The sequence below is a fragment of the Mustela lutreola genome, chromosome 5, assembly GCF_030435805.1.
Source record: "Mustela lutreola isolate mMusLut2 chromosome 5, mMusLut2.pri, whole genome shotgun sequence".
NCBI lineage: Eukaryota > Metazoa > Chordata > Mammalia > Carnivora > Mustelidae > Mustela > Mustela lutreola.
The window spans coordinates 98,264,586-98,279,768 of NC_081294.1; the positions used below are offsets into that span (position 1 = coordinate 98,264,586).

A 15,183-nucleotide genomic window follows, 5' to 3' on the forward strand; every position below is an offset into this window, starting at 1 on the left:
AAATACCCAGTAGTGCAATGGCAGGGTCATAGGGAAGCTCTATTTTTAATTTCTTTCTTTCTTTCTTTCTTTTTTTAAAGATTTATTTATTTATTTATTTGGCAGAGATCACAAGTAGGCAGTGAGGCAGGTAGAGAGAGAGAGAGAGAGAGAGAGAGAGAGGTGGAAGCAGGCTCCCTCCTGAGCAGAGAGCCCGATGTGAGGCATGATCCCAGGACCCTGGGATCATGACCTGAGCCAAAGGCAGAGGCTCTAACCCACTGAGCCACCCAGGCTCCCCTCTATTTTTAATTTCTTGAGGAATCTCCATACTGTTCTCCAAAGTGGCTGCACCAACTTGCATTCCCACCCACAGTGTAAGAGGGTTCCCCTTTCTCCACATCCTCTCCAACACATGTTGTTTCCTGTCTTACTAATTTTGGCCATTCTAACTGGTGTAAGGTGGTATCTCAATGTGGTTTTAATTTGAATCTCCCTGATGGCTAGTGATGATGAACATTTTTTCATGTGTCTGATAGCCATTTGTATGTGTTCATTGGAGAAGTGTCTGTTCATATCTTCTGCCCATTTTTTTTATATGACTGTCTGTTTTTGTGTGTGTTGAGTTTCAGGAGTTCTTCATAGATATCAACCTTTTGTCTGTACTGTCATTTGCAAATATCTTTTCCCATTTCTTGGGTTGCCTCTTTGTTTTTTTGACTGTTTCCTTTGCTGTGCAGAAGCTTTTGATCTTGATGAAGTCCCAAAAGTTCATCTTCGCTTTTGTTTCCTTTGCCTTTGGAGACATATCTTGAAAGAAGTTGCTGTGACTGATACCGAAGAGGTTATTGCCTATGTTCTCTAGGATTCTGATGGATTCCTGTCTCACGTTGAGGTCTTTTATCCATTTCGAGTTTATCTTTGTGTATGGTGTAAGAGAATGGTCGAGTTTCATTCTTCTACATATAGCTGTCCAATTTTCCCAGCACCATTTATTGAAGAGACTGTCTTTTTTCCATTGTATATTTTTTCCTGCTTTGTCGAAGATTATTTGACCATAGAGTTGAGGGTCCATATTTGGGCTCTCTACTCTGTTCCACTGGTCTATGTGTCTGTTTTTGTGCCAGTACCATGCTGTCTTGGTGATCACAGCTTTGTAGTAAAGCTTGAAATCAGGTAACGTGATGCCGCCAGTTTTATTTTTGTTTTTCAACATTTCCTTAGCAATTCAGGGTCTCTTCTGATTCCATACAAATTTTAGGATTATTTCCTCCAGCTCTTTGAAAAATACTGGTCGAATTTTGATTGGAATGGCATTAAAAGTATAGATTGCTCTAGGCAGTATAGACATTTTAACAATGCTTATTCTTCCGATCCAAGAGCATGGAATGGTCTTTCATCTTTTTGTGTCTTCTTCAATTTCTTTCATGAGTGTTCTGTAGTTCCTCGAGTACGGATCCTTTACCTCTTTGGTTAAATTTATTCTCAGGTATCTTACGGTTCTTGATGCTATAGTAAATGGAATTGATTCTCTAATTTCCCTTTATGTATTTTCATTTAGTGTATAAGAAAGCAGCTGATTTCTGTACATTGACTTTGTATCCTGCCACATTACTGAATTGCTGTATGAGTTCTAGTAGTTTGGGGTTGGAGTCTTTTGGGTTTTCCATATAAAGTATCATGTCATCTGCAAAGAGAGAGAGTTTGACTTCTTCATTGCCAATTTGGATATGTTTTATTTCTCTTTGTTGTTTGATTGCTCTTGCTAGGACTTCTAATACTATGTTGAACAAGAGTGGTGAGAGTGAGCATCCTTGTCGTGTTCCTGATCTCAATGGCAAGGCTGTGAGCTTTTTCCCATTGAGGATATTTGCTTTGGGTCTTTCATGGATAGATTTTATGAAGTTCAGGAATGTTTCCTCTATCCCTATACTTTGAAGCATTTTAATCAGGAATGGATGCTGGATTTTGTCAAATGCTTTTTCTGCATCAATTGAGAGGACCATGTGGTTCTTCTCTCTTCTCTTATTGATTTGTTCTATCACATTGATTGATTTGCGAATGTTGAACCATCCTTGTAGCCCAGGATGAATCCCACCTGGTCATAGTGGATAATCTTTTTAATGTGCTGTTGGATCCTATTTGCTTTTTAATGTGCTGTTGGATTCTCTTGTTGAGAGTCTTAGCATCCATATTCATTAGTCATATTGGTCTGAATTCTCCTTTTTGGTGTGATATTTGCCTGGTTTGGGGATCAGGGTAGTGCTCACTTCATAAAAAGAGTCTGGAAGTTTTCTTTCTGCTTCAATTTTTTGAAACAGCCTCAGGAGAATAGGTGTTATTTCTTCTTTGAAAGTTTGGTAGAATTCCCAGGGAATCAGTTAGTTCCTGGGCTCTTGTTTTTTGAGAGTTTTTTTTTTTTTTTTTTTTTTTTTTATCACTGCTTCAATCTTGTTGCTAGATATCGGTCTATTCAGGTTGTCAGTTTCTTCCTGATTCAGTTTTGGGAGTTTATAGATTTCCAGGAATGCATCCATTTCATCTAGGTTGCTTAACTTATTGGCATATAACTGTTGATAATAATTTCTGATGATTGTTTCTACTTACTTGGTGTTAGTTGTGATCTCTCCCTTCTCATTCATAATTTTATTAATTTGAGCTTTCTCTCTTTTCTTTTGGATTAGTGTGGCCAGTGGTTTATCAATCTTATTGATTCTTTCAAAAAACAAGCTTCTAGTTTCATTGATATGTTCTACTGTATCTCTAGTTTCTATCTCATTGATCTCTGCTCTAATCTTGATTATTTCCCTTCTTGTGTGTGGAGTTGTTTTAATTTGTTGTTGATTCTCCAGTTCTTTAAGGTGTAGAGACAGCTGGTGTATTCTGGATTTTTCAATTTTTTTGAGGGAGGCTTGGATGGCTATGTTTTTCCCCCTTAGGACCACCTTTGCTGTATCCCATAGGTTTTGGACCAAAGTGTCTTCATTCTCATTGGTTTCCATGAATTGTTTAAGTTCTTCTTTGATCTCCTGGTTGATCCAAGCATTCATTCATTCATTTATGTTAGAGAGAGAGAGAGAATGGGGGGGGTGGGGCAGGGCAGAGGGAGAGGGAGAGAATCTTTTTAAAATTTTTATTTTTTAAATTTAAAATCAGTTAATTGACATATAGTATATTGTTGGTTTCAGAGGTAAGTTTATTTATTCATCAGTTACATATAACACCCAGTGTGCATTACATCACATGCCCCCCTTAATGCCCATCACCCAGTTACCCCATCCCCCCACCTACCTCCCCTCCAGCAACCCTCAGGTTGTTCCCTCTAATTAAGAGTCTCTTATGGTTTGTCTCCCTCCCTGATTTCATGTTATTTTATTTTCCCCTCCATTCCCCTATGTTCATCTGTTTCATTTCTTTCTTTTTTTTTCTTTTTAAGATTTTATTTATTTATTTCACAGACAGAGATCACAAGTAGGCAGAGAGGCAGGCAGAGAGAGAGGGGGAGGCAGGCTTCCTGCCAAGCAGAGAGCCCGATGTGGGGCTTGATCCCAGGACCCTGGGATCCCGAAGGCAGAGGCCCCAACCCACTGAGCCACTTAGGTTCCCCATGTTTTATTTCTTAAGTGGAGAGACTCATAAGCAGGCGCCATGCCCAGCAGGCCTAGTGCTGGGCTTAATCTTAGAACCCTGAGATCATGACCTGAGCAGAAACTATGTTGGATGCTTAACCCACTGAGCTACCCAGGTGCTGCATTAAAAGCCTTTTATTGAATTTGGAGTCACATGTGGAACAATATATGTGGCCTCTCTTTTCCCTCAGAGAATTTTTAAGAGTATTTTTTAATCCAATTACGTGAAAGTGAAGAGTTCCAAGGGCTAACAGTTTGGATGAGGTTCCTTTCCAGAAATGCCTTAAACTCAAAATGAGCAAGTCCTCTTAAAAACCACAGAATCAGTCATTCCGTGAATTGAAGAAATGGATGAGCTGAGAGAGTAGCAGAGAGAGAAAATGGAATTCCAGTCAATGGACCATTGGGGAAGTCTGCCTACCCTGATGAAGGCACTTCACCATCCATGGGGATTCTTAAGGTCAGGGTTTCTGAGGTGTACCGGCTGGTTCAGTCAGTACAGCAGGTGACTCTTGGCCTCTGGGGTCATGAGTTTGAGCCCCATGTTGGACCTAGAGCTTACTTTAAAAAAAAGAAGGTCTCTGAAACACTAAGCCACCTCTGAGGTGGCTTTTGAGATTTTGAACCTTAGAATAAAGGTAGAAGTTGACAAGATAGACTTGAAGCAAAAAGCAAGCAAAAAATAATAACTTAGCCTGTGCAGGGAAATTACCTTTCCTTTCCACTTAACAACACAGTAATCAGATCTTTTCCTCACCCTGTGCATTCATTGAGCAGCAGGTAGATGGAGCCCAGGGTCTGAAGCCAGAGTGGCACCCGTCTCTTAGCCCCAGGGTGGCAGCTGAAGCTCAGGGTGAGGTGAGAGAGCACCACAGAGAAGATGGCCTTTGGCTTTGGATGGGAGCTGGCCACCAACTCTGCCTCCCCGTTTTGTTTACGCAAGGAGGTCTTTCCCTTACAAAACCCCTCTGCTGGTTCTCTTGATGACAAAGGAGTTCAGAACACAGCCCCTGCTTACTAGGACTTGTACCAAGGTAGGTAGCTCCCTGTTTTGAAAGGCTGCTGAAAATGTCCTCATATGGGACGCCTGGGTGGCTCAGTTGGTTAAGCAGCTGCCTTTGGCTCAGGTCATGATCCCAGCATCCTGGAATCGAGTCCTGCATTGGGCTCCTTGCTCAGTGGGGAGCCTGCTTCTCCCTCTGCCTCTGCCTGCCATTCTGTCTGCCTGTGCTCGCTCTCTCCCCCTCTCTCTCTCTGATTTAAAAAAAAAAAAAAACATGTCCTCATATACTTCAAGTGGTACACACATTGCTCTAATGCCACCTTTTGGTGACGGGCTGAACAGATGTACTCCAGGCCAGAGCTTTGTTTCTGGCCGAGGCAATTCGTAAGGTTAGGAGTTTCTGAATTTGCTAAATGTGAGTAAAAATCTGTAACCTGGGCTTAATTGAAGAGCAAATTCTTGGTTTCCACTGCCTCATGCTAGCCAGATGAGCAAGCACTGCGGTCATCTGAAAAAGTTCTGGTGGTAAAAGGCCTCTTTGCCTATTACCAACCCCCCTTTTTGGTAGATTTCCAATTTGACTAGAGTGGAGCTCAGGTATGGAGACTATGGGCTAGTGTTTCTCTGTTTTTGGTTGGACATTTGAATCCCTGGGGAACTTTCAAAGTGCCATACCCAGGCCATACCTGCAACCAATGACATCAGACTCTCTGGGGGGTATTTTTATTTTACTTTATTTTATTTTTAGTTTTCAAAGCTTCCCAGTGATTCCAGTGTCCTGCCAAGGTTGAGAAACAATGTTCTAGGAAGATTCTGGAGTTTATTCCTGGCAGATTGTCTGCCCTTGGACAGGGCTTGATGGGCCTCAAAGGGAAATTATCACAGGGCTAGTAGGTAGTGATTGGGACCTCCCTACTCCAGGACAAAGGTTCTTTTCCTAATAGTATGCTGCTTCTCTCTTTATTGTTTTCTGGATTTTGCAGAGCAGGAGAATGTAGCAGAAACCTTAACGGTGGGAGCTCCTAGAGCTGTAGAAAATAAATACTGGAGTTCTACTATAAAGACTATGAATTCATCTAATTTTGAGCATCTGGAAAGCTGTATTGTGTCATGGAAAGGGAATTAAATCAGAGATGTTAAAGACATTGTGGGGAACAATATGTGTTAGTTGAGTCAACTCTGAATTTTCAAAAATAACTCGCTACTTATTGGTCTAAAGTAATGAACTGATCAGACAAAATTGTCAGAATGGCAAAAAGTTAGGCCTTCTACCCTTTTCCCACCTCTCACAGTTTATATTTTCCTATGTATTACTCTAGAGAATTTTTGAAGACATGCAAACATAGAATTTTGTTCCTTTTAAAACAAAATGGGACATACTGTTTTCCCTGGGCTCTGCTTATAAGTGTAATTTGTCAGTAAGCAAGTATTTCTGCATTGATTAGAAACTCCTTGGGGCAGGGATTGGTGGGACACAAAAAGTAAGATGGCATTTAAACTCTCAAAGGGCTATATTCCTTAAAATAGGGAAACAAATAGAAATCAATGAAGTTCAATTGATGCTTACAGAAGAAAGATCCTAAAATGAGTAGGAGTGACCAGAAATAGGGTTAGAGAGGAGATGGAACACAATCTATGCTTTTTTTTTAAACAATCTATGCTTTAAAGAGGGGTGAGATTTGAATACGTGGATCAGAGAGGGAAGACAGGAAGAGGAGCTTGGGCAAAGATGGACAGGCAGAAATTCATCTTTTCTATCCGATGGAGTGACACAACACGGTGGGAGGTGACCCCGCATGAAGCCACATGGGGTTGGCATGGGATGTTCTCATCAACCCTTACTTTGGCCAAAAAAAAAAAAAAAAAAGATAATTGCTTTCTAATATTACTCTTCCTTTCTTTTTTTGTTTCTGTTTTAGGAAAACTATGAGCAGATGAAAGTACTAGTAAATCAACTCCGTGAACGAGTGCAGAAAATAAAATTAGGTAAACACTCATTTATTCTTCATTTTATGCTTCATAAATGAAAGAACTACCAACATCCTTGATAGTTGCTGGTTTTAGGAGAAACTAGTAGCAGAAGGCTTTGACTTTTCAAGACTGTGTATTAGTTGGTGTGCTGACATTTTGTTTTTTCCTTTTGGCCAGTTTTTCTGTTCCTAAGCACTGCCAACTATCTGGGAAACAGTAAAATTTCAGATTCATCAATTTTTAAAGCATTGCTTCTTCCAGTTTTATTTTAGCCACAGCATACACTGAACTTTTTGTTTTGTTTGGAGCAACTGAAACATTTTCTGTTTGTTAGTTATATTTATCCTATATACTAATTTTGCATAATTATGTATTTTCTGCTTTGTTATATAACTTGGAAATAATTTCTGTGTGGGTTTAGTGCTAATTAAATGAGATTTCCTAAGAACTTTGCAGATTGTCATTATTTTCTGTTTTTAAGTTATGGAATAATAGACATCCTTTTGCTTGGAAGAAATTGCATGAAGTGGGGCATGTAAAATATTAATGTATAAACAAATATCCATTGAATTCTACTGTGTCATGATTGGTCAGTGTGACAGTTTACTTTAGAAGGCCAGGTGACTTGAACTGAAAGCCATTTCCAAAATAAGATTCTTTTTTAATTTTATTATTATTTTTTAAAGATTTTATTTATTTTTGTGGGAGAGAAAAAGAGAGAGAGCACATGAGCAGGGGGTAGGGGCAGAGGTAGAAGCATGCTTCCCTCTTAGCAGGGAGCCTGATGCAGAGCTAGACCCCAGGATGGATCATGGGATCATGACCTGAGCCAAAGGCAGACACTTAACCGAATGAGCCACCCAGGTGCCCTGAAGACATTTTAAAATGTCTTAAAATGTTAACTTGATACATGTATTTCATCTTGCATGTAGCACAGTTGAAGTGACATTTGTGCTATGCGGGCAGAGGCAGACAGATGTGTTATGCTGTCCCCAGGTGGCAGCAATGGAAAGATCCTGTAAACTGTAAAATGCTTCCTGACTTCAGGGATGTTAAAATGTGAACAGAAGGTGTGTATTAGAATCAGTGCCATATGGTATATGAGACTGAAGGAACAGGCTTCTCTGTTTCAGAGTTTGTGGGAATGGAGATAGCACAGAATCTTCAAGAGTAATCTTTGGAAAACAAATGTGCAGTGTCACATTGTTTCATAGCCCACATATCTTTGGCTAGTTTATTTATTTATTTTTATTTTTAAAGATTTTATTTGTCAGAGAGAGAAAGCACAAGCAGGGGGAGCAACAGGGAGAGGGAGAAGCAGGCTCCCGCTGAGCAAAGACCCTGATGCAGGACTTGATCCCAGGACTGTGAGATCATGACCTGTGCCAAAGGCAGATGGCTTAACCCACCAAGCCACCCAGGTGTCCTGTCACAGGCTAGTTAAAATGCCTGAGGAGCTTAATTCTGTGATCTGAGAATCTCCATCAAGGATAGCCCTTTTTCTGGTTTTTCCTAATAAAACAGGTATTCAGTAGTTGTTCCAAATTGCAAATTCAAACTCTAGGCAGAATTAAGAAGGTGGTTTTGTCTTATGTCCTTGCAAAAGAATGTGTGCGTATCTTACCACATGTGTGTCATTCTACCCTCTCTGCCACCCCTTCCCCTGCCAGCCTCGTCATAGGCACTCTCTAAAGACCCTTAGCAAGGCTTGGCTTTCTTTTTAGTGCCTTAGGTTCATTTCTCTTTTATTTTATTTTATTATTATTTTTAAAGATTTTATTTATTTGACAGACAGAAATCACAAGTAGGCAGAGAGGCAGGCAGAGAGAGAGAAGGAAGCAGGCTCCCCACCGAGTAGAGAGGCCGATGTGGGCTTGATCCCAGGACCCTGAGATCATGACCCAAGCCGAAGGCAGAGGCTTAACCCACTGAGCCACCCAGGTGCCCCTTTTTTTTTTTTTTAAAGATTTTATTTATTTCATTTCTCTTTTAATGTTTATTTTAAAACAATATCATTAAGGTATAATTGACATAGAGTAAACTGCATTATTTAAAATGTACAGTATGAGGTTTTTTTTTTTAAGATTTTATTTATTTATTTGACAGAGAGAAATCACAAGTAGATGGAGAGGCAGGCAGAGAGAGAGAGAGAGAGGGAAGCAGGCTCCCTGCTGAGCAGAGAGCCCGATGCGGGACTCGATCTCAGGACCCTGAGATCATGACCTGAGCCGAAGGCAGAGGCTTTAACCCACTGAGCCACCCAGGCGCCCCACAGTATGAGTTTTGACATATGTATATACCTATATATATTATCACTGCAATAAAGATAATGAATGTGCCTCTCCCAGAAGTTTCCTCTGCCCCTTGGTAACCTGTCTCTCCCCAACTCTCCTGTATCCTCACCTCCTATACCCAAACCCACCTCAGCAGAGGAGCTCAGTTCCCCTGAGAGGTTCAGAGAAAGAGAACCGTGATTTGACCTAATTGAACTATTTTGGAACTAAACTTTGGCTCCCAGAATTTTTTTCATAAAGAAGGTTAGATATGTGATAAAATTTTCTTGGTAAGCTTAAGGCAGATATAATTTTAGAAATATGCCATCCATCCCTTCAGAAAAAAAAAATCCCCTTGGAGAGAGTAGAGAAGGCTGTTTGAAAAATAATAATTGGAAGCTTGTTTGAAATAGACAAGAACTTGTTTTGTCACCTAAAATACCCCCCCAGAGAAATAGCTTTCTGAGGTAGCTGAACACTTTATTAGCTCGAGAGCATTTTACTGTGAAATTCGTGAAACTAACCATACATAGTTTAGTTTTCCAGCAGTGAAAACTAAACATATGAAGGTACTGTGTGATCCTTTATTTCTTATCTGATACCTTGGCTTGCTGAGAGTGGCTTATCAATCCTGAGACACCGAGCTGGGCATCCGTCAGTCTCGGGGAAGTTTGGCATGCTACGTGCCTCAAGCACCCTCATCTGGGGACCTCGTGGACTCTTCAGCTACTGTGATTGTCTTGGTCTAGAACAACATCTGGAAACATCAAAGACAATCTGAGCGAAGATGCTAACAAAACTGGACTTTTTAATTGATATATTAGGTGTGCAACTCTCTCCCCTTTGGAGATGGGATAAAAAGTTTAGGGTCGCTGACCTTTAGGTAAGTCTTGCTGTGCTCGCCCTGGAGGTCGTTTCCAAAGTAGTGCTTTTTACCTGGCACAAATGAAGGTAGGGGTTTTTCAGATTTCACGTAGTATATAGTGGAGTGCTAGGTATTTGTGGCAGGTGCTTAATAAGGCGTGGCGGTGAGGCAGTATTTACAGCATATGAGTTGCAGAGAAGATACTAGGTTATTTAAGTAATTACCATTGAATTCAGAAAATGTACGATATGCTATGAAATCAGGGACTGATTTGTTTTTTCAATTCTAGTTTATTTACTTCAGAAAATAAAGTCTGTAAGTTGAGTGAACGATCTGAAAATTGGTTGTTTCTCAGAAGATACATTCAGCTTTTAAAAGCAGTATATTTTGGGCTATTTTATGTTTTTCTAGCCTTAAATTAATTGGAGACCTTACATGGTATCAATCTAACCTAATAATGTTTTTATCTTAGGAGGCAATGAGAAAGCCCGACAACTCCACAAATCAAGAGGAAAACTTCTAGCCAGAGAAAGAGTGGACAGTCTTATAGACCCAGGGTTCGTATACCTCAGCTTCTCTAGTCTGTGGTACTTTCTTAGACAGTTTTATAAATAAATGATTTGTTCTTACCCTAAGATTCAACAACAAATCTTTTTTATTTTTATTATTTTTTTACATTTGCATATTTTATTATATACAAAGAACAAAGTTTCATCAGGTAAGCAAAAGAGTATAAATTATAGTCATAATTAATAGTTTCAGAAAGCCCTTAAATCACTGGGACCTTCTGCACAATGTGTAGGCTACATAGCCATTAATCAGAGCTCTTGGTGGTTCTTCCATAGGAGTAATCTATATTCTAGAGAATTGGGCTTTTTATAAAATCTAGGGGGGCTAATATGTTGGGCCTTATAAAGGAATGCTTTTGCATCTAGGGGGAAACACTAAAAATATTGAAGGACTACTTATGTTTATTGTTGACAGTAATTTTAGAACCACAAAGTGTTAAAGACTTTTAGGTAAAATTCATACTATCTCATAATAAGAATGGATACCATTTTGTAGCTCTACAGATGTTTTGGTCATAAATAAAAAAGGAGAAAGTGAGCTGAGAATGCAGAATAAAAAAGTCTAGGGAAGGAGGGAAGCAGGTACAGTCATAATTCAGTCATAGCAAGAAAAGTACAAAGATGGTCCTTCCCAAGACCGAATTGGCAGTATTTGACTATATAAGTTAAAGTCTAGAAGAAGAGCGCAACTTCTGTATATCCAACAGCAAATCTTTTTTTTTTTTTTAATTTTATTTATTTATTTGATAGAGAGAGATCTCAAGCAGACAAAGAGAGAGGGGGAAGCAGGCTCCCGGCCGAGCAGAGAGCCCAATGTGGGGCTCAGTCCCAGGACCCTGAGATCTTGACCTGAGCCAAAGGCAGAAGCTTAACCCACTGAGCCGGTGCCCCACCAACAGCAAATCTTTACTGAGAGGCTACTAACTGTCAGGCCCTGTTCTAGGGTAGTGATACATCAGTGAACAAAACAGACAAAGGTCCTTGCTCAGCTGAAGTTTACATTGTAGCAGGAGGAGATAGAAAATAAATGATAAATGTGTTAAATTATATGGTATATTAGAAGGTGATAAATGTTATTGGAAAAAAGGAAGATAGACTAGAGTAAGGGAGAAGATGAGAGTCAAGTGTAGTTTTATTTATTTAAAGATTTTATTTATTTATTTGGCAGAGAGAGACACAGCCAGAGAGGGAACACAAGCAGGGGGAGTGGGAGAGGGAGAAGCAGGCTTCCAGCCAAGTAGGGAGCCCGATGCAGGACTCGATCCCAGGACCCTGGGATCATGACCTGAGGTGAAGGGAGACACTGAATGACTGAGCCACCCAGGTTGTAGTTTTAAATAAGGTGATTAGGGTAGGCCTCATTGAAAGGGTACATCTTAGCAAAAAAATTGAAGGAGTGAAGAGAGAGAGCCTTGAAAATACTGGTAAAAGAGTGTTACGGACAGAAGGAATGGCCAGTGCAAAGACCCTGAGGTGGGAATGTGCAGAATGTATTGATATGCCCAAGAACCCCAGATGCCAGTGTACTGGGGGGAAGAAGGCATGAAGGGGAGAGTAGTAGAGATGGGGTTCGGTTCCATAAGACTTTTTAGGTCAGTGTGAGAATTTTGGCTTTTATCCAGAAATGAGGAGACTTTGTAGGGCTTTGAACAGGAGCCTTATGATCTATTTGACTTACATTTGAAAAGAGTCATTCTAGCTGCTATGTTGTGAGTATACTGGTGGCAGCAAGGGTGGAAGCACCACGAGGAGTTACAGGGATGATTCAAGGGAGATGTGCCAGTGACTTGGACTAGGTTAGTAGTAGTGGAGGTGATGAGAATGTCAGGTTCTAGGCTGGTTGTCAAGAACAGCTAACCCACTGGGGTTTCCTGAAGGATTGCAGTGGGAGGCCAGGAGTGCAGGTGGAGAGAAGGGAACAAGGACTCCAAAAGTATTTCTTACGACACGCACCCATATCCCCATTCTGGAGACAAACTGTTTGACTGAGCCACCCAGGCGCCCCTGTATGAGACATTTAAAAAAAAAAGATTTATATATTTAGTTGAAAGTGAGAGCATGAGCAGGATGAGGGGGAGAGGCAGTGAGAGAGGAGGAAAGCAGACTCCCTGCTGTGCGGAGAGCTGCCTTGGGGATCAGTCTCATGACCCTGAGATTGTGATCTGAGCCAAAACCATGGGTTGGATGCTTAACTGATTGAGCCACCCAGGCGCCCCTTAGACACATTTTTTTTCCCAAAAGAAACAGAATCATACTAAAGATGGTGTTTTATACCACCTTTTCCCCCCTCACTTACTGGATTTTGAACATTTAAGTAAGTGAAAGGTAGAATAAAAATACAGTGGTGAGGAGTCTGATCCCACTGGGATTAGACTGCTTATTAAAACCCAGCTCTGCCACTTACTAGTTGTGTGACCTTAGACAAGTGACTTAATTTCTGTGTTTTAGTTTCCTCATCAGTCAGTGGGGACCATAATAGGATCCACCTCAGGAGGTGGTTCTGAGGAACAAATGAGTTAGGTTTCTGGGGCTCCTAAAATAGAGCCTGGCATAGGTTTGGGGCTTACATCAGTGTTAGGTGCTTGTCTCTTTCTCTACTAAAAAGCACATTTGTACAATATCTCTTAAAATAGGTTCCTAGTGTTCTGTTGTATGGCTATAACATGTAATTCCTCAAAATATCCATGCTAGATTTTGGTTAAATATTTTTTTTGTAGAATATATATATATATCATGCATATTTGAAACATTGGCTCATTAATCTTTTTCATGTTTTCATGAAACATGTTTAGCTGTTTAAGTATGCTTTTTTTTTTTTGAGTGATTTTAATTCAACAATATCATTTTTTCCCTTCAGGTCTCCATTTCTGGAATTATCTCAGTTTGCAGGTTACCAGTTATACGCGAATGAGGAGGTCCCCGCTGGTGGCATTATTACAGGCATTGGGAGAGTATCAGGGTGAGTATTCTACTTAAACTCAATAACGTGCGGGGTGCCTGGGTGGCTCAGTGGGTTAAGCCGCTGCCTTCGGCTCAGGTCATGGTCTCAGGGTCCTGGGATCGAGTCCCGCATCGGGCTCTCTGCTCAGCAGGGAGCCTGCTTCCCTCTCTCTCTCTGCCTGCTTCTCCAACTACTTGTGATTTCTCTCTGTCAAATAAATAAATAAAAATCTTTAAAATAATAATAATAAAAAAAGAAAATAAACTCAATAACGTGGGTCCGGAAGAAGAGTGACAGGCACGGGCCACCACTCACTGCTATGCGGATGAATGTGCAGTTTTATGCTGTTTGTGTTATTTAGGACTTAGGCTTCTTACCACAACATGTGTGAGATTTATCTGTGGAGCTTTAGAAACAAAGATGGAAGTGGGGAAAAAAGCCACAGCACAAATCCTGCTTAATCTGACTGCAGGTGTAGGCTTCCTGTTTAATCAGACTGCAGGTATAGGCTTGGCTTATGTCATTTTTCAAGGCTCCGTAGGTGGTCTCTTGCACATCTAGGATGAAATCCAGTGTCTTAGATGAGTCTTTCTCCAAGTGTGCTTTCCGGGTAGCCTCAGCATTACCTGAGAACTTAACTAGAAATGTAGATGACTAGGTCTTCCTACAAAGTAACCAAATCAGGGGTACATGGGTGGCACAGTCAGTCAAGTTCCTTACTCTTGATCTCAGTTCAGGTCTTGATCTCAGTATCTTGAGTTCGGGGCCCGCACTGAGCTCCATGCTGGGCTTGGAGCCTACTTGGGAAAATAAAAAAAGAAGAAAAAGAAACCAAATTTTGAGATTGGGGCCCAGCAACCAGTTTTTTTTTTTTTTTTTTTTTTTTTTTAAAAGCCCTTCAAGCTTCACAAATGGTAACATTTGAGAACCACTCTAGACTTAGGAGATCTTAATTGGTGGAAGTTCAGTTTACTTGTTTATGTGTATGTATGGCCTGACATTTACCATCTCAGGTTAGCACACCAGGCATTTTAGTAAACACTTCCCACTGATTAGTTGTTTTAATCATTACCACAGCTCTGTGAGATGGGCATTACAGTCATCATCACCATTAGGCAGGTAAAGAAGCATTTGACTCACATGATGGTTTATAGTGTGTGTTCCTCCACCTTCTGCCCATGATTTGTGCCTTCAGTGCACCTATAGCCATTAGTCATTGTCGCTTTTTCCTTCTTGTACCACCAATACTCCTCCACAACTCTTTGCCAGCTATGATTTGCTTAATATTCACCCAGTGTGAAGACATTATTTTCTTGGAGTCATAGTGGATGCTTAAAAATAAATCTTTTTAAAAAAAGGATAATCAATGCACAGAAATCAGTTGCTTTTCTATACACCAATAACAAGACAGAGGAAAGAGAAATTAAGAAGTTGATCCCATTTACAATTGCACCTGAAACCATAAAGATACCTAGGAGTAAATCTAACAATGAGGTAAAGAATCTCTGTACTCAGAAGACTATAGAATACTCGTGAAAGAAATTGAGGAAGACACAAAGAAATAGAAAAATGTTCCATGCTCATGGATTGGAAGAACAAATATTGTGAAAAATGTCTATGCTACCCAGAGCAATCTACACATTTAATATAGCAATCTCTATCAAAATACCATCAACTTCTTTCACAGTCATGGAACAAATAATTCTAAAATTTGTATGGAACCAGAAAAGACCCTGAATAGCCAGAGGAATGTTGAAAAAGAAAAGCAAAGCTGGTGGCATCACAATTCTGGACTTTAAGCTCTATTACAAAGCTATAATCATCAGGACAGTATGGTACTGGCACAAAAACAAATACATAGATGAATGGAACAGAATAGAGAGCCCAGAAATGGACCCTCAACTCTGTGGTCAACTAATCTTCGACAAAGCAGGAAAGAATGTCCAGTGGAAA

The 15,183-nt window shown here is 40.3% G+C and overlaps 1 protein-coding gene across 3 annotated transcripts in view; it reads left to right on the forward strand.

The window, feature by feature from the left end:
- Positions 1 to 15,183, forward strand: part of MCCC2 (methylcrotonyl-CoA carboxylase subunit 2) — a 74,955-nt gene that overhangs the window by 4,621 nt on the left and 55,151 nt on the right. For all 3 annotated transcript variants that reach the window (XM_059175194.1, XM_059175197.1, XM_059175195.1), the window contains exons 2-4: positions 6,531 to 6,597; positions 10,193 to 10,277; positions 13,147 to 13,248. In XM_059175194.1, coding sequence (XP_059031177.1) covers positions 6,531 to 6,597; positions 10,193 to 10,277; positions 13,147 to 13,248 — 254 coding nt within the window. The remainder of the gene's footprint in view (positions 1 to 6,530; positions 6,598 to 10,192; positions 10,278 to 13,146; positions 13,249 to 15,183) is intronic.